This window comes from Symsagittifera roscoffensis, chromosome 9 (assembly GCF_963678635.1).
Source record: "Symsagittifera roscoffensis chromosome 9, txSymRosc1.1, whole genome shotgun sequence".
NCBI lineage: Eukaryota > Metazoa > Xenacoelomorpha > Acoela > Convolutidae > Symsagittifera > Symsagittifera roscoffensis.
Window position 1 is genome coordinate 50,302,823 of NC_087070.1, and position 27,185 is coordinate 50,330,007.

At 35.4% G+C, this 27,185-nt stretch overlaps 1 protein-coding gene across 2 annotated transcripts; it reads right to left on the reverse strand.

Moving 5' to 3' along the window:
- Positions 1-3,736: 3,736 nt before the first annotated feature.
- LOC134853983 (uncharacterized) lies at positions 3,737-27,185 on the reverse strand. 2 transcript variants are annotated; one of them, XM_063870019.1, is made up of 4 exons: positions 27,006-27,185; positions 8,225-9,218; positions 6,119-7,702; positions 3,737-4,202 (listed from the first exon to the last, which is right to left on the reverse strand). In XM_063870019.1, exons 1-4 carry the CDS (start codon positions 27,021-27,023, stop codon positions 3,958-3,960), a joined length of 2,841 nt encoding a protein of 946 aa, XP_063726089.1. In that variant the 5' UTR covers positions 27,024-27,185; the 3' UTR covers positions 3,737-3,957. The 2 variants fall into 2 exon arrangements, with proteins under 2 accessions (XP_063726089.1, XP_063726088.1); XM_063870018.1 differs by lacking the exon at positions 27,006-27,185 and adding an exon at positions 15,563-16,592.

Below are 27,185 nucleotides of genomic sequence, written 5' to 3' on the forward strand. Positions count from 1 at the left end.
AGGGGGCCAAGTGACATCGTTTTTCCAAGTCTCTCAGTCTGACGGATTTTCCGTAATTTTTTTTTACAGTTTGTCTTAGTTGGTTTTAGTTAGTTTATCAGCAGGATCAATTTTATTTTGTTGCTTACAGCTGATGTAACTCAATATGAATCCCAAGCTAGACTCTCCACAATGGTTTTCCTAGCCACATTTTGTTGATATAAGAGCATTGGAAAAGTAAGGAAAATCATACGTGAAAGCGAGGAAACCCGGTTGACGTGCGCGATGTGATGCTAAGATATCAGTGGTATAATGGAAGCAACTATGTCCAACGAAATGAAAACATGAAACCGAAAGACCACCACCTCAAAACTCAGAGTGTACTTCATATCCACTACACTGAACCGGCAGAAAAGTGCAGAAAAAAAATGAAATTTTTAATGATTTAGTGATTAAACGAACGGAATTTAGGTAAGTTAAAACAGAAGTCAACCTGTTATACTCGCGCATATTGAAACATTCCAAAGACAAGGCAGACAATTTTGTATGAACGTTTTTAATAACCTCAAAACGTTCAAAATATAAAAAGGGTAAAATATTTCTCAATTGGCTTAACTGGGACTCGAATTGAGTACTCGGTTTTATTGTTTAATCGCGTTTTCATAATTAGTTTCTGGTATAGACTCAGCTCATAGCGGTGGAGAGATGAGGAGAGATCGATTACGTTGAGATATAAAATCATTCAAATGATGGAAAGGACAATAGCGGAAAAAACTCAGTCTTGAAACATCATAGTCAGTGTCCTTCAAAGATCAAGTAGGTGATACCACTGAAAACTGCAGGTGTGTATTTTTTTTTTCGTTTAGGAAGTTTGAATGTTTCATTTTGAATCAAATTTAACATAAGTTTGGTAATTATAGAAAAGAAAACGTATATTTCTCTCACGGACGGATATGCGATTTCGGCTACTCGGTTTGGGAGTTCGTGTCAGATACACTTAACCATTGACCTACCTTTTGATTTACGAAAAACAAGAAAATTTGGAATTTTCCATTTCTAATTAATAGGCAAGTTGAGAAAATTAGTGAAACAATTTTCCTCTCCGATAAGGATTTGAACCTGCTCGTACGGTGTGTGAGATCAACACATATACGCTCGGCTATGTAGGTAGTAACATACATTTAAAATTTCAGAAAAAAATCTGTTCTCCTTTTAATTCCCCGATTCTCTCTGGAAAAAAAGTATAAGTTCTTCCAGGGAAAAGAATGAAAATTGCACTTCCAATTTGTCTCTTCACTTGCTTGGGAAGCAAGTCACAATGGAAAAAAAGCGTCCCAAAAGATGGTGAAAAATGCAGACCACCAAGATAACATGAATTCTGTTAAATACCAAATAAGCACAAAAGAGGAAAAAATGAAACTCTGGTTCAATTTTAAATGTTTCTGACTGGCTGAAAAATAATCAATTGGTTCCGATAACCTACTGAAAGTGATCTCCCTTAAATCATATGAGGGAGCGATCGTTCAGTTGGTCGACAAGTGCTCTATAACTCCCCAAACTTCGATTTGGTACAAGTGTTTTTGTGCACCTTGTCCGGCTGTTACAACAATTGGCATCCGGGCTAATAATGAAACGACAAAAATATTTCCTCTCATTAATTAACATTTTGAAACTTTTATTTCAATTAAGAAACTGATGTAGATAAGAGGTGGTTGGGAAGAAACCCGAAGTATTCCTGAAAAATCAATATACTGCAAGAAAACAACAGGATTTACTCTTTCTAGACAAGCATGTTTAGCTACTCGGCCAAGTTGTGCAAAAAAATTGTTGCAAGCAAAAACTGATCGAGAGCGACAGATTGCACCAAACTTTGAAGAAATGAATTCGCCCTTAGCTTCAAGTCGTCAAGAGACAATAAGCAGCACGGCTAATTTCAAGTAGGGGTAAACAAACGGTGCAAAGATAGTTTGTGGTAGTTTTGGGAGATAAACAAAACAGTGAAGAAAAAAACCCAGTTTAGCACCATTTTTGACTTGAGCATCAATTCGAAAGGAGCTTAAGTTTAAAAAAGGAAAACTGAAATTTAGTAACATTCAAAACATCCTTGTTTCAGTTCACTCATGTAAATTATCTGTAACACTTTATTTTGATCATGTTTCCCAATATAATCTTACATTTTATCATGATCGAGCGAGAAAACAACACATTGACAGAAATATTTCAATCTAAAGCGCCGCAACAATTGCGTCAACTGGGAGCAAAAAACGACATAAAAATGTTAGTATTGTTTCGCAAATATGACGCGTGCGGAAAACCAAACTTTTAAAAGTAAAAGTTGTCTAATTTTTTAATGTTTTTAAACCGTAATATAGCAGGACTACAAGCGCTCTTTTCTGACCACACATAGCAAAACAAAACAATAGCATCACGAGGAGGCTGTTTTTAGAGACTTGGGTTTTTAAGGGGTGGAGGGCAAGAAACAGTTTCTCGGCCTGTTATGAAAAAAAAAACTCTAAGGGTAAACGTGCTTTTAGACGAAAATAGCAAAATTCGAGCCTCCAATATCATTTACACGAAAAACGCTGGTGACATTAAAGTTGAAACATGATAATTTGTTTCATAACCTGTTACCTGCCAGAACTGTTCAATGGCCAGAAGCTACTGTTTTTGCCCCACCCAGTAACAGATAAGCAAAACTCTGATTTTAACAAGACCCTTTAACAGGGAAGAATCTACGGGGGGAGTAGTTTCTCCATTTTGATTCCTCACTGTAGTCACACTCAGACGATTCTGTTTGCCAGTTGCTCTGCTGACTAATTAGTGCATAATATAATTCAAGAAGTCGGATGACAACCAGTTTATCGAAAATATGAGAGAGACGCATTTTCATAAAATCATTTTTTGGTCTGGTTTCAATACCTGAGCTCGACTTCAACATCGTTGTTGCTGCTTTTTGCAGTAAGAGTTGCGATAAAAGCAATGACCCTTCCTTAATTACATTACGTCGAATATTTCGAGTCCTTGTGTGTTAGAACCATCGTCCGAAGACGCAGTGGGGTTGCGCAAATCTTCATTTCCTCGAGGAATCCGTTCAAAAACACCAAAATTGGAAGATAAAAAACTAATAATTTTGTGCAGGGTTTAAGCAAAGCGTTCCAAATGGGAATGGGGCATGCTCACCTTGCCTTTCCTAAACTAATTTCTCTCATCAGAAGATAGCAAGTAATGTCGGAGAACAATATAATCGGAATAACTTCCGACGAAAATCCCGCTAAAGGAGCAAAATACAAAATTGTCAATTCACTTTAGTTGGTTTTTTTTGGAAAAAAAAATTATAATCATTTTCATCTATCATGCAAGCGCCTTCTCTTCATGCCTTTATAGTGAAGCTACCTGAACTTTGACCTAAACATCTGAGACTACACCATTTTTTGGAAATTTCTATACGTTACAATTTCAGGATAGCCCGGACATTATAGCTTAATTTTGCTATCAAGTCTCAGAAGTCTTTTTCGGCGCTATATCAAAATTTGGAGATTTTGTTTTGAACTACAAGTTAGAATATAGTCACGGGACAGGGACCTTTCAATCTTCTGTCCTCTGATTTTAAAAGTTTTAAACGATCAAATAGTTCTCTTTGAAGTTGCCTAAAAACAATTTTGTGACTTTTTCAAGCTTTTCGGAACTGTAAGTACAATCAAGCTCAGTTTCAAAAAAATCTTGAAAACCATTTTTTTATAGTTTCAATTTTGTGTTTTATAAACATCTATAGAAAATTAATATCTAGACACATTAAACAGTAGAATTAATCTATTTAATTCATATGACAGTTACGCAAATTAAAGGGAAGTTTAAGAGGCATATTTCAACTTTCAAAGCTGAGATTTAACATTTATGTACTTTTTTACACTCAAAGAAATTTTAAAATCTGCAGATTATTGCTGAGAAGTTTCCGTGTGTTGGTCTATTTTTCTGTAATTAACTGTTCGCCTCATTCATATTCGGCAAAGAACATTGAATGTTTAGAAGAGGAAACTGGCGCAGGATGTTGGCTGGTAGAAGAAACATGTGAAGAAACAGGGAGTTCTCGATAGTATGAAGCTGGAGTATATTGCAAGCCGAATGTTCCAGATCTTCGATTAGCTGCATCACTTGACCCATCTGGTGGCTGGGAAACTTTTCCAGAAGTTGCTGGCATACCAGAAGCATGTTTTTATCATTTCCTGAAGCAAAATTCAATATTATCTTCAGAAACTGCAAAATCAAAAGTAAACAGCTAGACTTAAATTTTTTGCTCATGTTCAGACTTTCATTTCAGGTTTCTTAGATTTTCGAATTTCAGCGCTCAATCACCAATTTCCGGAAATGCAAACGCTTCATGATTTCAAGATGTTGAGTTTGTGTTGAGAAAAAAGATGGCAGAGAAATAACTTTTTTATTAGTGATTTTTTCAAAATTTATATTGAACCTTCAAGTTCAAGTAACTACCAATTTCACTCCAATCCTTACTATTAAAAATCGGTTCGTTTAAATGCTTTACAAGCTAGCTCCTTAACAATTCATCACCTTTTTCACGCCAATTCAGGTTGACTGAATAATAGATAATTAATGAACGTCAAAAAGAGAGACCATTAGTCTGTCTTATAAAATTAAACCGTGGTGCTTTCAAATTTAATTGGCCAATTTATTGATTTGCATTGAAGTTCCTTGGTGGTTGATAATTTTTGCATATTGCTTTATGACGAATTCATGCCTTTCAAGTTAATCTGATTCAATTCAGACAGACAAGACAGACTTAGAATCGAAGTCTTATTCCTCTTATTCGTCTAAATCTTTCAAGTATACTGATGAATTATCACAGCTTAATTGGAACACGATAGCATTACTAAATGAGACATACTTCAATTTTGCAGTCAAAAGAGAATTCGAACTGAAAAGCATTTGAAAATTTAAAAACACAAGAGTCGTATCAGGGCGAAGCCCTGAAGGTTCTGACCGCGTTTTAATTTCTATGAAGTAATTTGGAAATAATTGATGAAATTTTTAAAAACAAACAGAAAAAAATCAAAATTGTTTTTGATGTTCATTAGGAGGCCAAACTGTGCACTGGATAGGCTCACAATTTTGAGTCTGTATGTTCCTTGATTCCAGGGACAAGTCTTTAAATATGTAACAAAACGTAAGTGGGTTCCACTTACAAAATTTCTACAAATTCCGCATACAAATACCTGTAACTTAAATTTTGTTAGCACACTAGTTTTGTCGCGGATTCCGCAACGAGCAAATATAGGTAGTTGGTCTGGATTCCACAAATGTAAGCGGATTCCGCATATTTAAGTAGATTCCGCAAATTTAAGCGAATTCCGTTACAACTAGCGGATTCCGCCTACAATTTGCATAATCGGTTTACAATTTGCGGATTCCACAACAGCTTAAGTTTAATAATCATATATATTATTAATTGTCCGTGGATTCCATAAACTGTTCAGGATTCCGCAAATTTTGTTGCGGATTCCGCTAAATTGCTTGTTTTGGAGTGATTTTGAGCAATACAGTGATGTAACTATTTGTCCGTGGAATCCAAAACAGCGAAGAAGATCAAAGAAACAGCAATGTTGCTGATTCCGCAACAATTCTGTTTTTAGCCTGCTGCGGAATCAGCTTACAATTCACAAAAAGCACACTGTGGCCTCGTAATGTTTTTTTTTGAAAATCGTCCCCCACGTGAAATATCTTTTTAAATCTGAGCTCATCACAAAAACAGTACCTTTAAAACGATATTGAAAAATTTTTGTCAAAAGTTGCTAGTTAAAAAGTTCAAACTTTTCTGAAGAAAAAACCACCTTGAGCACAAATATTCCGTCACTTTTGTTGAAAATCGGAACAAAACCAGAATTTATATCCCGACTTCAAGGGCGGTCCACAAGGAGTGCAGTCAAAAAGAAGACAAGTCGTAAGCCAATCACAACCGAGATAAGAAAACAACAGTACCAAGTATTTTTTCTTTACTCTGAAAAAAGTCAATCGAGGCAGTTTTTGGCAGCGCTGAATTTTGATTTACCCGTTTATTAGAAATATTGTTTGCATTAAAAAAAATGGAAAAAAGGACCGTAATCCAGTAAAAGCTCAATTAAAATACCTTTTTGTGAGCTGAGTAAGAGAAGAACTTTGACTGCGGCGTAGAACTGCGGACTAAGATTGAGAGCCTTCAGTCGTGTGTGGATATCATTCAAAAAACGGACCAGATTGTTGTACCGCTTCAAGTGGTCCAGTCTGCCCGGAATGCGACTTCGGACCAACCCAATTTTGGTGTCAATATCCTGTTCCGTGTTTGGATTATGAATCTGAAGTTGGGTTAATAATACTAGCGGGCACCATTGCTGAGTGAAAATCGAAATAAATTTATTTTCAGGTATTAAATTTTTCAGCCCCCCGGCCCATTCAAGAAGAATGTTGACCAAAACTGCCATTGCTTTATCTACTGAACACGAATTTAACAGCAATGAGAGCAAAACTTGGTTGATTTTGGAATCCATCGTCGATTTCGAATCCATTTCGGCAATCAGGTCGAACGCGTCTCGTGCTAGATTCTCATTTTGACCAAGATTTGGACGATTAGTATTCGGGTTTCCACCAATAGAAGCTATATTTTGAAAGAGTTCTGCCGAATTGATGACAATTGATGGAGCATTTATTGTCGTTTTGGGTGGGAAATTTTGACCTTGAGAACTTCCCGCAGTTCTTTGGTCGTTTGTGGGACTTGTGGTGTTGCAATTTGTCGGCGAGTTGCCAGCCTCTAATCTAGTGATATTTGTGTCGAGGCGCGAATTTGGCATTACAATAGAGGGTCGGCTAATTGTTACATTAGGCGTGAAACTTGTGTGGCGCGGTTGTGATATGTTTCTCGAAGGAGCCTGGAAAAACATCCTCTTGTTCGGAGAAAATGTGTAATTTGTACGATCTTCATTCATGTTTAGTTGACTTCTGTTTTCGGATAAATATGAGTTTAGGCTAGTTGCTGGAATCAACGAGGGCGGCGGAGGTCTAGAGACACTCCACGCAGAACTATGCCCAAAATTTGGGCTCCTATGAACATCTTGCACCTGATTTTGAGGGCTTCTATGATTCATCATCCTTGTCGGAGATACAGATTGGTCATTTCTGTGAATCAACCCTGGAATTTGCACTCTAGAGATATTAGAGTTTGGTGAATGATTCTGTTTGCTGAGTAACATTTGCAGTTGACTTGGTGGTGAAGTTTGATTCAAAACCGATTGCTCTGGAGAAGTTTGACCTCTGCATTTTGCAACTGAGTTCAAACGCCTGTCAGTTGTAAGCACACAGCTGTCATTGCTTCTAATAAGTGGAGGAGGGATCGAAATTTTAGCTCCTGGCGCTCGCGCCGAAACTTGATTAGATCGGGAAGTTTGGTGGGTTTGAACAAAAGTATCCAAATTTTCGGTGTGTGATTTATCACTCTGCAATCTGAATGGCATTAATTCATTGTTAATTACTATGTTCAGAGGAAAATTGGCCGATAATGTAGTTTTTGGCCATGCTTCGGGAGCTGAAGACATCTTTTCTCTCTGAGATATGGTAGAAGAAAGGTATGAGCCACTAATTTTGGCGAAAGGGGTGAGGTCTTCAATCGAATTTGGAAACAGGAACCGTTTTCGCGATTCTTTTTCCTTCTCTTTTCCATTCGCTCCGTTTTTCAAGATTTCTAGAAACGAAACACAATATTTCTAAAATCTGCTCTACTTTTGTATTTCTTTTTTAAAAAAATGTTCACCGAAGGCAGTTTTACGGTGATGCGACGCTAAAAAAGATGCGTATCAAAATATCTAATGTAACAACCTTACAGTGATCATAGGAATTTCATATTTTGTCTGGGTTTTTGGGTTTAATTTAACTACTGGTAAAGTTTTTCGAGGTTGCTCGTTGCAAGCCAGCAGGCTCATAGGTTTTCCTGGTGTTTGAATTTTACAAGCACTATTTGAGCTCTGCATGTCAAATACCAGAACTGAAGTCAAATTCAATGTTACCTAGTAACGAATCTCCTCCCAGACCCCCTATAAAAAATAAATCAACAATAAGCATATGAGAGTTTTGTACCTAGTAATGAATCTCCTTTTGCAGAGGGGGGATAATTGAAGAGATCCCAATATCCTAGAATACTCCTACATATTTGGCTATCCGAGAACAAAATTGAATTAACCTTACAGTTCATAAAACTACCACTCACCTTTGGTTAATAATCCGTATCTCAAACATTGGTAGTATTTACACTTAGTGCAATTAGGTCCCGAGTTCGAGTCCCGCTCTGCGCCTTTGCATGTGCAACTCAAACTTGACACTTTTTGGATGTTTATGCAGTGGAAAAACTTCCAGCAATCTCCACATACGTCAGCTGATGTCATAATAGTTGCGTCATTCTCCCCATCGGAATTTTCCGAGCCTCTCTGGGGTAAAGAACACACAGGACATGCAGATGATGGAACACTTCCGTTTTCATTAGAGGGAGATCTCGTTTTCAAACTTGCAGGCGAGTCGAGAGATCTCTCCAAAATTGTTTGTCCCCCGCCAGCACTATTGGGTCCCCCCGTAGTTTCTGTTGCGTTTGAAGCGCCTGGCCGAGTCAATAGACTATAAAGTAAGCTCGATCGCGCATTTGTTTCGGGAATTTTGTTATGATTTGGCGATTTTTTAACGCAATTGGATACCGCATTCACATTTTGCGGAGTCAATTTTTCTTTCGTTTCAGACTCGTTCTTGACCGAAGAAATATTGGCGTTTGTTGCATTTCTAGCAGCAGTCATTTCCTCAGGACTTTTTTCGCCACTCGTAGCTTTGGGAGAAATGCTATGTTCATCTTTTCGAAATAATTTCGCTGCTGAACTGTTTCTCAATTCCAAACATTTGTCATTGTTTCCGGAAAATGGAATAGTCGCACTGTTTTTCAAAGACGAGTACTGTTCTACACATAACTGTTTCGGGCGCTCTGTCGGAATTTTCCGTTTGAGGCTTTCGACAAGAAGAGGATACTCGACGTCAAAGTCACTCTTTTCCGCCTCGCTCGAAGTTGAAGCCTCGTTTGGGGATTGGTTATCGGGTGATCGCGACAACGCGGGTTTGAACTCAACGGGTAGAGTCGGCAAATCAGGCGGACTGTATCGCCGCTTTTTGGGGGGTAAGTTGGACATTGCACAAGGAAACAAAGACCCTCCACTAGTGACAAACTAAAACAAATAAAAGTCAAAAACTGCCGAGAGAAAATGGTTACAAATAGGCAAGTGGTGGTCTCAAACAGCAAAATGAAACTTACTTTGTATTCTTATTGATATAAAATCAAATTAAAATTCACTGTTAAGGTGAAACTGAAAAAAAAAGTATTGGGGGATCTAAACTGCGGATGAAAATGTCAAAAAATGGCACCGTTAAGATGAAAATAAACTGAAAATGAAAAAATAGGCAAAGTCGCTTTCAGCGCCGCAAGTGAATGTGATGAAAGTTTCATTTCAATTTCCTGCTTCGGAATTCGTTTCAACCAAAATTATCGATGCTTACAGCTCATAGACTATTTTAAATTAAGTTGGTGCCAAGTTTAATTCCATTAATTTGTCACTGCAAGGAAACTCAGAAACACTTGTGAGCAATTTCTTCTTGGCTAATTAACATCATCGCAGGAAATTATTTTTATACTTTTATTTTGATTAATCCGCGACTTTATCATCAACTAAAGAGTCTTCTTCTAATAACGCAGTAACGTGCTTAGGTGGATTCTAATTTTCTTAAGACGCCCAATGCATATATTTTTAGCGAGGGTCAATTTGTGGTTGGCAGAGCTGGTAAAGTAAAATCGAAATCACGGATCGAATCTCTCTCAGCTATAAAAAAAAAGAAGTTGTACTTTAATAATTAATGCGACTGTTGAATTCCTGAAAAAGACTACTTTAACAATCCTTACAATTCCAGCCACGAAGTGAAGTCCGCTTTTATTTTTGAATCAGTTTTTGGGAATTCAATTCATCTGGTGAAACGATTATCAATCATGCATAAAACGGTAAATTAGAAGAACACGTCTCTAAAATCAGCGTATATTTGTCTAAATATGGCCATACTTTTGGAGTGGTGTGATATTTCAAGAGTGGTGCGACATTTAAGCCAGTGCGATTCAGTTTAACTCTAAAAAATCCGCCTTCGAAGGCCTTTTAATAAGTAATAATGTAGTCACAGTAGTCACAATAAAAAGAATTGCATGTATATTTTGCACCTCCCCCCCCCCCCCTCCCCCAAAAAAAACAAGCTTCTAGCAATATTATAAATAAAAAGTTTAGTTGACATAGCCCGATCGCTATGAAAATTGACATGCTTAGTAATTAGGTTATTCCAAACATGTTTAGTTTTCATGCGTTACATGATAAAAATAACGCGTGGCACCATACGACTGATGACTACACGAGGGGCAGTACAACAGCGCCGAAGTACACAGTGCCAAATATCAAAATTTTGTTCAACAAAGCCGAAAATCAAAATACTGTTCAACAGTTCCAAAAATCAAAATATTGTTCAAAAATGCCGAAAATTATTTAGCATAATGTATTTACTCATCCCAAATTAGAGACAAGTAATTGAATACAAATGGACGGAAGTTGAAAAGACAAAATTGGCCATTTTAATTAATGTCGCTTGTTCAACCAACTTCCCCGAGCGCAGCGCCAAAAAATTAACTTGGCTAATTGTCAATTTTTTTTTTCGGTTTGGCTCCAAACCAAAACAGTCTTCTCCCAAAACTGCCAACAACTCAAAAACGGAACTCAAAATTTCCAAACATTAATTTTCGGCACTGTTCAACACATTTTCAGCTTCGGCATTGCTGAACGCTCCCTATACGAGGTGGTGGTGGTGGGACAGCTTAGCTCTTAAGCAAGGGTAGCTTTAGTTCTTAAGCAGGGATTGCTTAAATCGGTACAAGCATGATAGAGGTATACCAAGAAATTGACAGGGTACCGAATTTAAACACAATTCTTCAAAATTTTTGAATTTTTTGGTTCGGTGATGTAAATTAACTTATAAGTAAACGCAATTGAGGCAGGTTAATTACGCTTGGGAAAAGTCATAGAAACGACAGAGTCTTTTGATTTTAACAATGCTATTTGCTGTGTTATACAACTGTGTTATGATTTTGAAATTTTGAAAAAAAATCTTTAATAAAAAGTTCGGAAAAAATGAGCTTTTTGAACAACTTAATTGAAAATGCTCAGGATAAAAAATAACAAGAAGTTGATAGGTACTGTTTAGATATCAGGCGATTACTATAATCTAAGCATCGCAAATAGCCTTCCTTTCATTTTTAATTTTTATAGACCCAATAGATTTATATTTTAATCGGTTATCAGCTGTGTTCGCATATGCAATAAGACTATTCGTATCATTGAGAAACCCTCAACATCTAGACTGCTCTTTAACGCCTATGAAAAAGTTTTTGAAATAACCATTTTGATGAAAACTAAAAAAACTTCGAAGCCATAATTTATCTGATTACGCGTTAATCGCTCAAATCTGCGACGAATTTTCCATGATTCTGTCAAAAACCAAGCTTGTTAAAATGTCAAAAAATTTCTGAAAACAAAACATAGTGCAGTCTCTGCAAAATACAAGTATGCATAAGGGGACCAACAATATCTAAGAAGCTCTCCTGAAATAAGAAAAACCACACACCTGTTTGCAGTAATTTGTTGCCGCGATGATTTTTCTCCAGGACTAATCAACATTTAGGGACCCAACTATCACTTGTATAATAACTATATAAGCACACTTATTAATTGCCTTTTTTCTCTAATGGACGGAAAATTTAACAGAGAATAGGCAGAAATATGATTTGGTTGAGTTGAAAATTACAGTATGCTCAATTTTCTTCACATACTTGCGAGTCAAATTAGGGCTCAATTTGAATCAAAATCATTCTAGGAACTATTCGAAAAACTATTCGCTCGGACAAACCTTCTTAAGCAGCTATTCTTAATTTGTGGCAAAAAAAAACAGCCAGCGCGTTTTAACGCCTCATTAAAAAAAAACTAGCTGGCCTCACTTCATATAGGAATGTGTTCGGAGACGGTATATCACTTCATTAAGCACAAAACATATTGCGTCAGTTAGAAAAATAGGCTCAAAACTCGCTAGTTAAAGCACCAAAAAACACGGTTTAACTGTGATAGTTAAGTCGCAGGAAAGAATGAAAAAATTTGGATGATAGATGAGTCCCACTATTTCAAAGAAAATCTCCACAAAATGAAGAAAAAAAAGTAAAACTGTTTATGGGAACTTTAAGACACTTTAAATTTTCTTGATAGACCACGCAATAAGCTAAAAACAAGTTTTTGGACAAAAAAGGCATATAAATAAGTTCTCCAAAAACAAAGATTAAAAATTTTTGATATGAGCGGAGAAAACAACGATTCTTTGAGTGAAAAATCGAATATCTCCAAACCCATCTATGAACTGTTCTTTACTGACTATAAAGGTTGGTACTTAAAGTGTTATTGATTTCAACTAAAACTCTGAAATTATTCCTGTAGATGCCTTCACCTTCTGTGACACCACATTCAACTGGAGACCAAAAACAACATTTCGGGATAATTATTTTGCAGCCGGTATAAACTTAGTCCGTTTTTTTATTACACCATATTCCAGACTTAAATATTTTCTGGGGCGAAGCTCTTTTTTGTCACTCAACGTCGTTTTTTTTTGCCACTAGAACTTTCACGTGGTACCACTTTTCCCGCCAAAACCCATCAAGCTGTGTTAGACCTGAAATTGGAGGTCAAGTGAGAGCTTGTCCTCACCCACTATCATTTGCATAGCAGGGGATCCATTACACAATCTGACGATCACGTGAAGCCTTACCATTATGATAAGTAAAAAAAACTCTGCCCCTAACTCGATGTGAAATAACGTGTTGTCAGAAGCAAACAACAACTTAAATCAAGGTGATGCCCTGAATATCCTCACTACCCTTTGACGCCTATGAAAAACTTTGCAAGAGAAAACTTTGATTTATACTTTTAAAAGAAATTAGGGAAAAAATCCTGATACATGAGCAAATTTTGCCCAATCGCAAAATTAAGAGCAAAATGATGTTGTAAGGGCCTTTTAACGCACCATTCGGACAAAATGGCATGCCATAGATCACGCTGGACTATGTAAGGCGCCGGATTGTCTAGCCATTTACTCGTTTAATAGCACAGAGCTAATTGCGCAAAATTTTTGAAAAAAAAATTGTTCGAAAGTGGCTTGTGAAAATATCAATTTATGTTTAAAAAACCAAGGTACAAGTATGATAGTTGCGTCAAAAGACAAAATTGAAGGAATGAAAGATGGAACTCGCCATTCAAAAGAAAATCTCCAAAAATAAAGAAAACAAGGTGTAAGTATGATAGATGGGTTCTGCAATTGTTGAGAAAATTTTATAAAGAGAAGCAAACAATTTCTGAGCCTGTTTCCAAGCAGTATAAGCACAAAAAACTCCTTCGGGGACCCATCTACTTTTAGGAACCCAACTATCGTACTTGTACCGAAAACAATTGGAAACCATTTCACGGAAATTTGATGCCTTATTTATTTTAGATCGACCGCTCAATATTAAGGGACCCACCTAACCATACTTCTACCAAAATCAATTCAGTGCACAACTATTCCTTCGCTTTCTCTTATAGACGGAAAACTTCACCCAGAAGAGAAAATATAAGGGTGAGTTGATATTTCCAGAAAGACTAATTTTTACAAATATTCTTGTCACAGTTGAGCTCATTTTGAATCAAACTCAATTTAGCTGAGTTAGAAATATTGCTCGACTGGACTAACCTTGTTGCGCGGCTTTTCTCAATTTTGCGGCTAAAATGCGATTTTTTTAGCTACTTCCTTTTAAACAGCTCATCATGATGAATGAAATTGGTTAAGAAGATTCCAAGAAACTATTATTACTCTGGACAAAGAGCATGTTAATGAATTTCTGGAAAAAAAAAAAAAAAAAAACTGTTGAGATGAGCTAAAAATACAACGGTTTTAAGAGTGAATAATCAAAAATCTCTAAATTCGTCTGCGAACTGTTCTTTACTGACTTTGAGCAAGCGTGCTTTAAGCGTTATTGGCTTCGACCAGAACTCTGAAACTATTTCTCTAGATGACTTCTTCTTCTGTCGCGCCACATTCAACTGGAGACCAAAATAACATGGAACTGATTTCATGATAATAATTTTAAAATAATTTTGTTTCTGCGATTCGCAGAATCTATGAAAATCTTTGCAGCCCGCGTTTCTTTTATTTCGCCTAAACCGTTTCTTTTTATTCAGACTGAAACATTTTGTGGAGCGAAGCTCTTTTTTTGTGACTCAAGGTCGCTTTTTTTAAGCCTCAAAAACTTTCACGTGGTACCACTTTTGCAGCCGAAATCGATCAAGCTGTGGTAGACCTGAAGCTGGAGGTAAAATGAGAGCTTGTCCTCACACACTATAATTGCCATGGCAGGGGATCAATTACACAATATGACATGACGTTCACGAAGAGAAGCCTTACCACTATGCTAAATGTCTGTGGCAAGCTCTGTGCCCAATCGTCTCGATGCAATTGAAAGTGTATCGGTTGCCAGCTGCACAGACGTGTTGTCAAAAGCAAACAAGACAGGTCATATCAAGGCGATGCCCTCAATATCCTCACTGCCCTTAGACGTCTATGAAAATTTTTTCAAAAAAACGTTGATTTATAATTTGAATAAAAGAAATTCGGAAAGATGTCCTGATATATAATGAGTAGATTTTGCCCTCGGCCTATATAAAGAGCAAAAAGATTTAGTAAGCGCCTTTTAACGCATCCTTATGACAAACTGGCGTGCCCTATATCTAGATGGAATATGTTCGGAGCCGGATTATTCAGCCACTTAATCGTGTAAAAGCACATAAAAATTTGCTCTAAGCTTTTAAAAAATTGTTCGAAAGTGGCTTCTTAAAATATCAATTTTTGTCTGAAAAAAAACCTCGGTACAAGTTTGATAGGAGGTCAAAAGAAAAAAAAATGGTAGGTATGAAAGATGGGTCCCGCTATTTTAATGAAAATCTTCAAAAATGCAAGAAATCAAGGTACAAATATGATAGTTGGGTCCCTGAAAAAAACAGGTATCAAAGATGAGTCCTGCAATTGTTGAGAAAATTGTAAAAACACAAGTAAACAAATTCTGAACAATTATTCATTCCCTCACTTTCTTGAAAAGACGGAATGTTTTTACCAAGAAAACACGGATCTATTTTATTGTTTACAACCTTTGGTACCTAGTAACGAATTGCCATCCCCATAAAAAAACTAGTTCAATGGTTAAGCAAATGTGAACTTTGTACCTAGTAACGAACCTCCCCCGTTTAAAAAAAGGGGAAATAGTAAAAGAGATAGAAAAAAAACAAACAGGAGTAGGGTGAGTTGCAAATCACAGTATGGCTAATTTTTTTTACAGAATTGCGAGCCAGATTAAGGCTCACTTTAAGTCAAAAGCTTGTTTTATGCTAAATTAGAGAATTTATTCGACTGGACTAACCTTGTCGGCGACTTCTCTCATTTTGCGGCAAATAATAAAAGAATGTGAATTATTTTCAGCTACTTGCTACAAAACAACCAAACGTGTAGAATGAAATTGGTATAAAAGAATACGAAAAAGAACCAAATGCGGAAAATGAATGAGAAGAGAATTGTTGTGTAAAGGATAAAGGAAAGGAAAGCGACCTCTTCTATCGTTCTATCTTCTTCTGCTGAATCAGAATTAGACTGTTGTAGAAAACATTTCCCTTTTCAGTGGGACAATTTAGCAAACAAGGATGAAGTTATTATTGAAGAGGCGAATTCGCCTCGCCACAATCAATCTTGCTTATTCGGATATTTGAACTCTGATTGTAGCCAGATGCACCGACGTTCGTCAACCTCCGAAGTCCGACAGTTCAATGACAACGCATGCATAAAAAATGGTTTTTTGTAGTTGCTTGATATTATTTTTACAATACCAAGTCGCCTGTCTGATTCCTCAGTCGTTTTTTATGAATCTGTTTTTGTTGTAGTAACAATTCTGTCGTGAATTATGATAATTACTCCACTGTAATTGTAGTTTTCATTTTTAATTTGCTTCAGTATAATTTTAAGCTGCGTTCAATGAAAATTTTCTATTCAAAATTAACGAATGTGAAGTGAATGTACCACATTCATAGTTCAACTTCAGTATTTATATGGTCTTAAAATCAGATAAAATTGTATTGAAAACTTTTATCAGAGGCCTGCGACTGACGTAAATAAAAGTTTCAGCTGTCTAATTCATTTGGAAAAATGCAATTTTATTTTGATAAACTCGTAAATTTATTACATGAAGTCAAATTTATAAATTTTAGAGGCATTGAAGCTGCAAACAATTCAAGTAACCTTTACATAAGACTAATATATATCCGAACGGAGTCGAAGTCCGAAGTCCGCTTATTCGATCCCAAGGTCAAACCGAGGGCGAACAGTTAATGATTTAGCCAATCAGAACACAGTTAAACAGTTCAAGAGCAATCGGTTAACTGTTATAACGCGGCAATGTCTTCTCTGTTCGCAAGGACACTACCGACGAACGAGTAAAAGGACGAAGTTAGAGGTCAAAGCCCTCTCGTTGCTTGGACTCTGACTGTAACGTAATTTACAATACGGCACAAAAGATAAGTTTCTCTTCTAAGTTATACGCTATTAACCACAATTTCAGAAATTTCTAGATTTAATTTATTTTATAACCACAAAACAGTTGAGTTCGACCGACAAAAAAAGGATATAATTTTGCTTGATTGTTCGCGCAAGCTGAAAACAAGCGTCCTTCACGTTTTCGTCTTGGTGAGATTTCGGCAACCTTGGGATTGAACAGTTTCTAATTCCCTGCAGTAGTACTATTCTAAATAGCTCGCGCTCGGCTTCTAATTTGTCTGAAGGAAGAAGACGAATTAGTGGGACAAGGACGAGGACCTTAAAGCCAGCCGACCGTATATTCAGCCGAATAAACACCAACTCAAATTTTAACACGTCAATATGCGGCCAAAAATTACCAAAACGTTGAATGAGCTGGTCTGTTTAAACTTAGGTCTGAGATTTTTTTGCATTTGTTAATTTCATTCAATCAGAATTAAGCATTATGATCCAAGTTTCACAAAAGTAAAACGATGAAAAGTTTGGTCGTATAACAGAAAAGACCCAGCAAAGATCTCACTTTCAACTCCATCCAACCGAACCAACTATTCGGCATCGATCAAAACTTCAGGGTTGTGTAAAATGCTCCTTTCTGATGGGATCGAAATTCAAACTTCTCTCTAAACTGCAACTGCTTTGGGGGCTATAGGATTTTTGACTAGGCCCATGATAATCTCGCTACCGAAGAGTCGCTATATTGCTTGCATTGATATTAAATTCTTCGAAAAAAGCCTTTAGAGCAAAAGGTGCGCATTCTAAATTGGGATACAATTTTGATATCATTGCGTTCTTAGTATTCATTTATCATTTCTTAGATCTTTTCCAAATCAGATTAAACTAACGTTGACTTATTGGCAAACATGAATGTTTATCAGAAAAGTTCAATTTGAATCTGATTTGTGTTTTGTCGGCTCAATGCATGACAAACGAATTAGGCGGTAGAAGTTGTAAAAAAGGAATTTGACAGCCGAAAACGAGTTATTTATAGCTGATCAAGAGAACATGTATATCTATATACATACATATAGAATGTAGAGAGAATTCAATGTAATAGGTCGATAAAACAATTGGCCGAAAGAGCTTCAAAAATTTTTACTAAACAAATTGACTCATAAATGAGGCCCAAATAAATCATATTTGGCATCAAGGACCAAATTAGCAACCTCCTCCCTAAAACGAAACAGCTTGAGAGGAGGATGCTTACTTCGATCTAAGTAGGAATTATCAGATTATCAGAATTATCAGTTTTCATGCAGCGCTTAGCAAATTCGATCCAAATTAAATGCTGGGGTGGATGTTAACTTGATCCAACATCAAAAAGTACCATCCTTGCTACTAATTGCAGTATTTTTAACCTAAAGTTAGACCATAAGAGCAGAATTATGATATAAAAATTGGCAAAGATCGCGGAAAACTTAAAAAAATACAAATTGGAAATTTAATTTTCAATAAAAAATGGTTTGCATTTATCGCCAATTTCCATCTTCTTTCCAGTTCTTTATCAAATCGTTTTCAGCGGCGTTTGCTAGATTTAATTTTTTTGTTCAAATTTAGCGTTTAACGATCTATCATCGGTTTGAAGACCTGTCGTCTCAATGATATGCTACCCGTCTGAATCATTGAGTAGGTGTCCTTGTAGTTTGCACTAACGGAACAACAGTAAATGTAGCATAGTAAAGGAAAACGACGAGAGAGCGGCTAATACTGTACTATAGTAACTTGTAACTATGACTAATATAAAAGGATTAATTTTGACTGGATATTCCAAATGTGGAAATGAAGATGACCTCCCATTCATTCAACTCAAGGAGAGCCCTACGAGGGGAATAACCTACAGCCCACATATTTTGTGGTTGAAGTTGCAAATCCATGGAAGGAATCACTTGATTTGGACCTGATTCAACGTACCGTAAAGACATGTTACGTAACAATTCTCTTAACCGCATTTCAAGTTCAATGATCTTAAATTTGTCATTTCAAGCTATAACTGAACAGCAAAATCAAGTACATACATGCTGCGATCTAGCTTTAACAAAAAGCGAGGTCAGAGCTGGAGCTGTTTTCGGTTCTACAGCCCCCTACTCCACCCCCTAAATGATGAAAAGTCGAAATTAAGCTGGATCAAGTTAACATAAGATTTGTTAACGGCTTCGGTGGGGGGGGGGGGGGGTATTACTAAGAAAGGCTGGTTATCAATATGGCGCGGGCCGAAAGAAAGCGAGGATCTTGTTAACTATTCCCCCTCCCCTATTGGACCTTCGGAACTAAACCCCCCTCTGCATAAACTATTTCTATCAAGGTCATAGTGTCATATTGTAAACAATTAATAAGATTTTAATTTGGAACAAGTTAACATCCTCCCCCGCCCCTTATTGGAGCTAGATTGAAGCACGCACTTGATTTTGCTATTCAGTAATAGCTTAAAATGACGCATGTAGATCAATGATTTTTAATAAAAATTAAATAAGTTTGAGGTTACGGTCCTAGTGGTCCGTTAGATCGGCTCCAAATCGAGTGCTTTCTTCCATCGATTTGCAACTTCAACCACAAAACATTTAGGTTGTAGGTTATTCCCCTTGTGGGGCTCTCCTTGAATTGAATGAATGAGAGGTCATTTTCATTTTCACATTTGGAATATCCAGTCAAAATTAAGTCCGTCAAAATGTGTTTATTCTTCCGACTTTCGAAGAAAGAGGAATATTTATGCTCGGTGTAGTTTTTTTATTCAGTCAGTTTTCGCCGATCGAAATAATAGTTTCGACAAAATTTTTTTAATACCCATTGAAGATATCAACTTCCTGAGTTCAAATGTGAAAAGATTTTTTACCTCCGATTGTATTTTGTAAAGTTCTGGGGGTTGAAAAGTTGCCAAATTGGCCATGTACTGGACTAAATTATGCGCGCTTTGAAGAATTTTTTTCATATTGCTGAGAGCGTAACGCGAATTGTTTCAGCGTGGCAAATTGTCCCGCACAACAAACTCGTTCTAAATTGAACTGAGGCTAGCCCATCAGATCGGTCGTATTCATCTCGTACTACTCAACATTTCACACTAAGATGTTGTCCAAAATTTATAGGTTTTCAATATCTTTCCCCCAAAGTGTTCGATATGAATTAATGGACAGTCGGAACATTCAGGTCTTTGCGTTGATATACGAGCAGTCTTGTTACTCATAGGTACAAATTACTATATTATAGCACAAGACGCTCTCTGATTGTTTTCCTTCACTATGCTAAATTTGCTGAGCAAATTACAAGGAAATCTACACAATGATTCAGACGGCTAGCATATCAATGAGACGGCAGGTATTGAAACCGATAATAGATCCTTAAATGATAATTTTGAGCAGAGAATTCAAATTAAGCAAACGCCGCCGAATGCAATGTATTAAAAAACTGAAGAGAAGAGAAGAATGACGATGTTTTTGATTAATTCTAAGTTTATCGCATATTAGAAAACAAAAATTCAAAATTTTCAAAGATCTCCGCCAATCTTCAATTCTTACTTGTGTTTTGATGGTCAACCTGTCGATTGAAAAATACGGCAATTAGTAGGGTTAGTGGTAGTTATTTTTTGCTTCCGGGTCAATTTAACATCATCCCCCCAGATATAGCAAGTTAAATGTTCCACCCCAGCGTTTAGTTTGGGATAAATTGCAAAAACTGCATGTTAAATGCTCAAATATGATAGGTTGAAATATATCACTTAGAACCAAGTAAACATCCTCCTCTGAAACTGCGAAAGTGAGGTGGATGTTAACTTGTTCTTTGCAGCCAATTAAGATTTATTTGGGTCTCATTTATGTGTCAATTTATCACGAATAACTTTTTGAAGCACTCTCGGCCAACTGTAACTTCGACCCATTGCATTCTCTTATGTCAACGTCCTTCAGTGCATGCAAATAGTTAAACGTGATCTCTTGGTCCAATTTTTGTCGTTAAAAAATGACTTCGTCTGAAATTGAAGTCATTGTCGTGATACAAATTGTCTAATTCTAACTAAGCAGTTCGCAATCTAAATGGTTAAACCTTCTGTAATCGAAACCTTCCATAAAATGTGACATAAAAGTGAGGCAAATTGTTTTTAATTATTTCCACTTTTCTACGCAAATCGCGTAAGCAGCAACTGTTGATGTTGAAAAATAAAAAAAGATAAAAAACGCAAAAAATCTCGAGACAATTTTCGCTGTAGAAGTGGGATTGCGATCTTGTTTTTTTTTTCGAAAAGTTTGATTTTTCAAAATCAGTTTATCTGACTCATTCAAAACTCAGTCGAGTCCATTTGAGACTCTGACTTTTTGCTCGACCGAAATAACTTTCCCAGTTTTGTCTTGTTTTGGCAAGAATTTCTACGCACAGGTTCACCCAATTATTTTATATTAAACTGCAATTAGCGGTGGCTTTGATTCAGTATTGAACTTGACAGTTTACATTCAATCATCAATCAACTCAGTTCACCACTTTCAAACTCTTTGCAGATTTGAGCATTTTCAGTTCAGTGACCAGAATCATACCTGAATATATCAACAGAATTAAAGGCTATTAATCGATATCTAATAGAAGCGAATAACCATGATAACGCCCCACGCCCTCTGTTTGAAAATGACCTTTACGCGACCCGAACTTTGTTTTTCGAGACTCATTTCAACCAATCACAATCAGAGATTTGTTCTCCGTGACAGTAATACATATTAACAAATTAAGTTTAACGGAGCGGCTTCTTTAGGCGAATAAATAATTAATCGAAAAATTAGGAATTAAAATTAGGCGAAAAAATTGACAGTAGAGGGCGTGTACTCAATTATTAACGTATTCTGGCGAAGCATTCTAAAGGTGGCGTCCCTCATGACGGAGACACCGAATGTTGGAAACATATTTTCAGTTATTTTCAGCCAATCAAATCGGAGTATTCAAAAAAATCTAAAAACTCAAAAATCTTAAAGAAAACGAATAAACATGATCCATTACAATTAATTTTAACCGATTTAAAAACAATGAGGAATACACAAACAATATATGAAACTTCAAAAAATGCAAATCGAAACTGGCTATTGAAAAAAATACCGGTTTTTAGAAAATGAAAAATTTAATAAAAAATGTATTGTTTATCTGCGGGAAATGGAGAGCAAAATTTTGCTGTGCCGCTAAAATTCTTTTTCTGTTGGAAAAACACACGTGTTCAGCATGTTTCCATGCCATATTTGAAAACATAGTGCAGTATTTGAAACATTAATGCAATATTTGACAAATTAGTGCAAAATTTTGAAAACAAGTGCAAGGTTTGAAACAATAGTGCAATATATTTTCTAGAACAATAACCAAATCGCATCAAAAAGAAAAAAGTTCGTGTTATCGTAATTTTTTTCAATATGTGTTTTATTAATTTTTTTTACATTTGTTTTGTACTAGACAAGCAACAACTTATATTACATCTCGAAATTTGTTCATAATTCAATACTGCGTGTCTCGATTTGTTCACAAATAATCTCGATCCAATATATTGCTGTTGCTTATTTACTACATCATGTCATCGGTTTTGTGCAAATTGATTTAGCCAATAGGAAGGTCTAACGATTCTGATTGGTTAAATGTTTTCAGCCCTTCGGTTCATTCACCATGAGAATACCCCCATTCTAAATGCACGCATACAATCGATCCTAAATAGATCGAATGCTTATCCAATGGCCAAAAACGAAAAATCTCCTGAATGGCATTGATTCCAGGCAAAAAGTTGCATTGAAAATTTTTTTCAATAAATTTTGTTTGTGAACAAGGTGTGAAAAAGTGTTAGTTTGTAAATTCAAAGGACCAAGTTTCCTATTACTATTTAGTTTCTTGAGATGAATATTTCCAAAACACTCTAACTGTATTGTTCCGACTTTCGAGGAAAACGGAATATTTATGCTCGGTATGTATTTTTTTATTCAGTCAATTTTTGCCGATCGAAAAAATAGTTTTATACCCCATTGAATAGATCGACTTCCTGAGTTCAAATGTAAAAAGATATTTTTCCTCCGATGTTTTTTTTTGAAAGTTCTGGGGAATGAAAATTGCCAAATTGGCCATGTTCTGGACTAAATTATGCGCGCTTTGAAATTTTTTTTTATAGAGAGCGTAACGCAAATTATTTATGCGTGGCGAATCATTCCGCGCAACAGAATCGTTCCAAATTGAATTGAGGCTAGTTAATCGGTCGTATTATTTTTGTACGACTCAAAGCTTCATACTTTGATTTTGTCGAAGATTTATAGATTTTCAATATTTTTTATTCTCAAAAACTATTCGATATTAATTAAAGGACAGCCGGAACCTTCAGGGCTTTGCTCTGATATACGAGCAGTTTTGTTGCAAGCTATTTGTTCCGAATCTTGGTCACATGTTGTCGCTGTTGATGAAACTGAGAAGTTATAATTGATAGGAGGCGTTTGATTTTCAATCAAAAACTTGATATACGCCTTTTAGGAAAAATAATTTCCTTTTTGTGCCACTCAGGAACTATGACATTTGAAAGGCTAACATTGGATTTATTCAACAAGCCTCTTATGGTATTGAATGAAAATATCCCCCTGTAAAAAGAAAGTAAATTAGAACAAAAGCTTTTCACGGAAAATTTAAATTTGCTGCATTCTGCTGCATTCGCTTTTTGCCAATGCCGCCTGGGATTTTACTAGCGTCCAAAATGTTACCTCCAGCTTAAATATCGCCTAAACTATTCAATTGCATGTTCGTCTAATTGAAATTGCATGATGAATGATATCTGTATGATATATGTAACACCAAGTTTAAAAATGTGTTTTCAAAAAATGTAAAGCCCTATTACAATTATTATCGCTTGAAAACACGACCAGAGCAACGATGTCTATTCTTATTACACGAGATCGATCCTATTTACACAAAAAATCCATCCAATCAAAATCTTTACATTGTTCAAAACTCTGACTAGTCTGTGACATCGTCAGTCACAGTTTTTGAGTCTGAATTCAGATTGCAACGTTTTGACAACGAGAAAATTTCCGTTTTTCTGGTTAAAATCTTTCAAATCTCTATCTTTAAAGGGTAACTTCCCAAATGGCATAATTCCCAAATGGCATAAAAATGGAAACTTTTCCCAAATAGCATAAATTTCAAGTTTTCACTGTAATTTAAACGTTTTCTATCAATTTCTATTTCTATCATTTTGTCAGGAACGAAAGCATGTGAACAAGATTTGGAATTAATTGCTTCCAAACAAATTTAAGCAACAGATTTGTCAAAAAAAAAATGACCAAAAGAAGCTTATTAATAATCGCAAGCTTATGCTTCTTGCTTTTGATAAAAAGTTCTACAAGTTTTTCACGATAAAATGTCAATCAACATTTGAATTGACAATTTGACTAATTTTCTCACATTGTTCACGAAAAAATTGTTCTCGATTTTTCCAAAGCACCTGTTGCATGAAATTTATGCCATTCGGGAAATTTTTCATTTTTATGCCATTTGTGAATTATGCCATTTGAGACGTAATCCTTTAAAGTATTATGAAAAACTTCCTCAATTGGTACTGTTGTTTCGTTTTTCGAAGCCTGTAATATCGACAATTTAACGTCATTTAAGTCGGCTTTTTTATACATTCTATCATAAGATGTTGTGTAGCTTCTGTAAGTTAAAACTTATTCGTTCATAAGGATGTTGATTTGGTTCTGTAAGTTAAAACTGTTAGCCAAAAATCAACAAGTAAATAAAAAATAACACGCAATGCCAATGAAAAAAAATAAATTATTCAGTTTAATTGATGATATCAACTGACCACATACCTTGCTTTTCTCCAAGTGGATGTTGATGACTTGATCTAAGTGGTGTCATCTTTCAGCTCGAGAATTGAAAAATCTCTACCATTCAATTTTTTTTGAGCATTGCGACTATCAAATTGATTAATTGCGCTCAAAATTTTTTTCAGAAAAGCTTCAAATTTTTAAATGACAGTTCCGATGGCTTTTTTAAGAGAATCTGAAGATATTAGCAGCCTGAAGCAAAAACTCGAAAGAAACTAATTTTTTGCATAACGTTGTGCGTTGAATCAACTATCCGAACCAAACGGATGAAATTTGATTTTTAGAACTTGTTATTTTTTTCTCAAGGTAGGTTGATTTTAGGCAATCTTTACGGAGACAAATTTGCTTATATTTTTAAAACAATTAAGGCGTTGCCAAATTATTAAGTAAAAATGAATAACAAAGGTTTTCCCCAAAAATGTAATCATTCAAAAATTCAATTGGGGAGAAAACCATATAAAAATGAGCCGTTTATGTTACAAAAAAAATGAGGCGTATACGTTTTTCAATTTATTTAATTTTATTCTTATTTTTTATTTGGTTGAGGTATATTTTTTATTTGGTTGAGAGCCGACAACGTATTTTTTGTTTAAAAATTATCAGTTTTCATATAAAAACAGTTTTTTAGCGTTTTTTGCAAAGTTTTAATGAACGAACCTACAAAGTTTTGTTGATTTTAATAAAGTTTTTTTTTCTTAAATTGTACTGATTTTAGACAAAAAAGATGAGGAAAACCTTTACTTAGACTTTATGCAGAATTAATGTGAGGCAATTTATTTTGCTAAAGCCGGGCCCTTAATTTTACCCAAAACTGATTTTTTAAATTTTTGAGTCAAAAAGAAACTACGTCAGATCTAAGGGATGAATTGTAAACAAATTTTTACCCAAATAAGCCTCTGAAAATTTTCCTTTTCTAAGCTTCGAATAAATAAAATTTACACTTATTATCAAAAAGTGTCATTATTACTAAATAAAAAACCAATTTTTTATTTGTAAACAATTTCAAATTGTTTTGCTGAAAATTTTTAGAAAATTTTTTTGAGGTACATAAGAGGCTCATTTTGATTTAAATTTGTCAGCAATTGCTCACGTAGTTCTGATGTAACTAGAAAAATGATCGGTTTTGGGGTGACAATTTGAGCCTCAATTTTACAGAATAAATTGCATCATTTTTTTTGCTAAAGTTTTGATTAGAGTTTGTTTTCTTCATTTTTGTCAAATGTCAACCCAATGTAAAACAATTTTGTTTTCCAAGTTTTGTTCGTTTTGTGTAGATATTATAAATCACCACTGTACTTACTTTGCGCAATAATGATTAACGCGAGCAAAATTGTTATTTCAAGTAAGTTTTTAATAATGCCTAGCAGGAGGAAGCAATCTTATTTAGAAGTTATTAAAGTTACATGTCGAGGAAATAAATGTCGTGGGTTCAAAATTTGAGTTTTACTATCGCTAAATTTACAATTTTAAGCTTGATTTTGCATCTGAGCAGAACATGATCAAAATTTTTTCCCAAAGAAGTTGAAAGTTGTATGGATTTTTTTCTTCAAAGCATTACAAATTCAGGCAAGTTGAAGACCAGTCGAAACGTCCTTTTTTGTTACTGAATCAGGCAGTCTTGCTTTCTCTTACTCACTAGAAGTTAGCATACCTGATCTTTAGTTAAGCAAGTTGCTTGAGCAGTTAAGGTCCTCAACCACACTATTTAACTTCACTATAAATTAATTAACTAGCGTGCCCGGGTTGAGTTGACAGGAGCATTATCACTAATTCAGAGATATCTCAGTTTTGTAGAAAATTTTATGGCTAATTCAGGAATATTCCACTTTTAAGAAAATTTTAGCGATTAGACTCGCCCACCATCAAAATTGTAAAATGAATATTTTCCAGCCAGATTTTTGAGTCATAAAATAATTGAAAAAAAAAAATTTAGCCAGTTTCTGGCGACGTGAATTATAGAAAAACAATTTGAAAAGACTTCTTTTCTAAAAATAATACTTTGATATAATTTTTTTGTTTTTTATCGAAAATTATGTTTTTTTTTGAAAGAGCTAAATTCAAATATATATTGTCTTTTAACCCTTCACCCTTGTACGCAACTGTTTTTTTATATCTTTAGCAAAAAAAAGATATTGCAACGTTGAAATGATCAATCCATTAAAGTTAGTCTGAATAACAAAAAATTGTGATCCCTTTTTTCTCGACACTGAAAGAGTTTTTTTCATACAGCTTACGACTGAAAGCGTTCCATTACATATGATAACAAATTTAGCTCCATACGAGCCTCCTTTGGGGTTTTGAAATTGGGCGGAAAACCAGCCCTACTTAATAGTTCCTTTCCCATTTTTCTGAGAGTGCACGTAACAAAAAGAAGTACCCATACACAGAAATATTTTCCAGCTTCAGTGTTCGGAACATTAAAGTTTGACTTAAATTCTAAAATAGTGAAACTTATAAGAACCAACTCACCGAATTCAGTTTGACCATTTTTGACGCTGAATTCTAAATTCCTCTCTTCAGTAACGTAAAGCTGCTCTAATTGTTTGGATTTGCGAAAAAAAACTTGTAAAATCAATGGTTGACCCGGCTTAATTCAAATTTCGAAATCAAAAATGAACCTTGGATTCGAAACGAAAGGCAATACGGAAA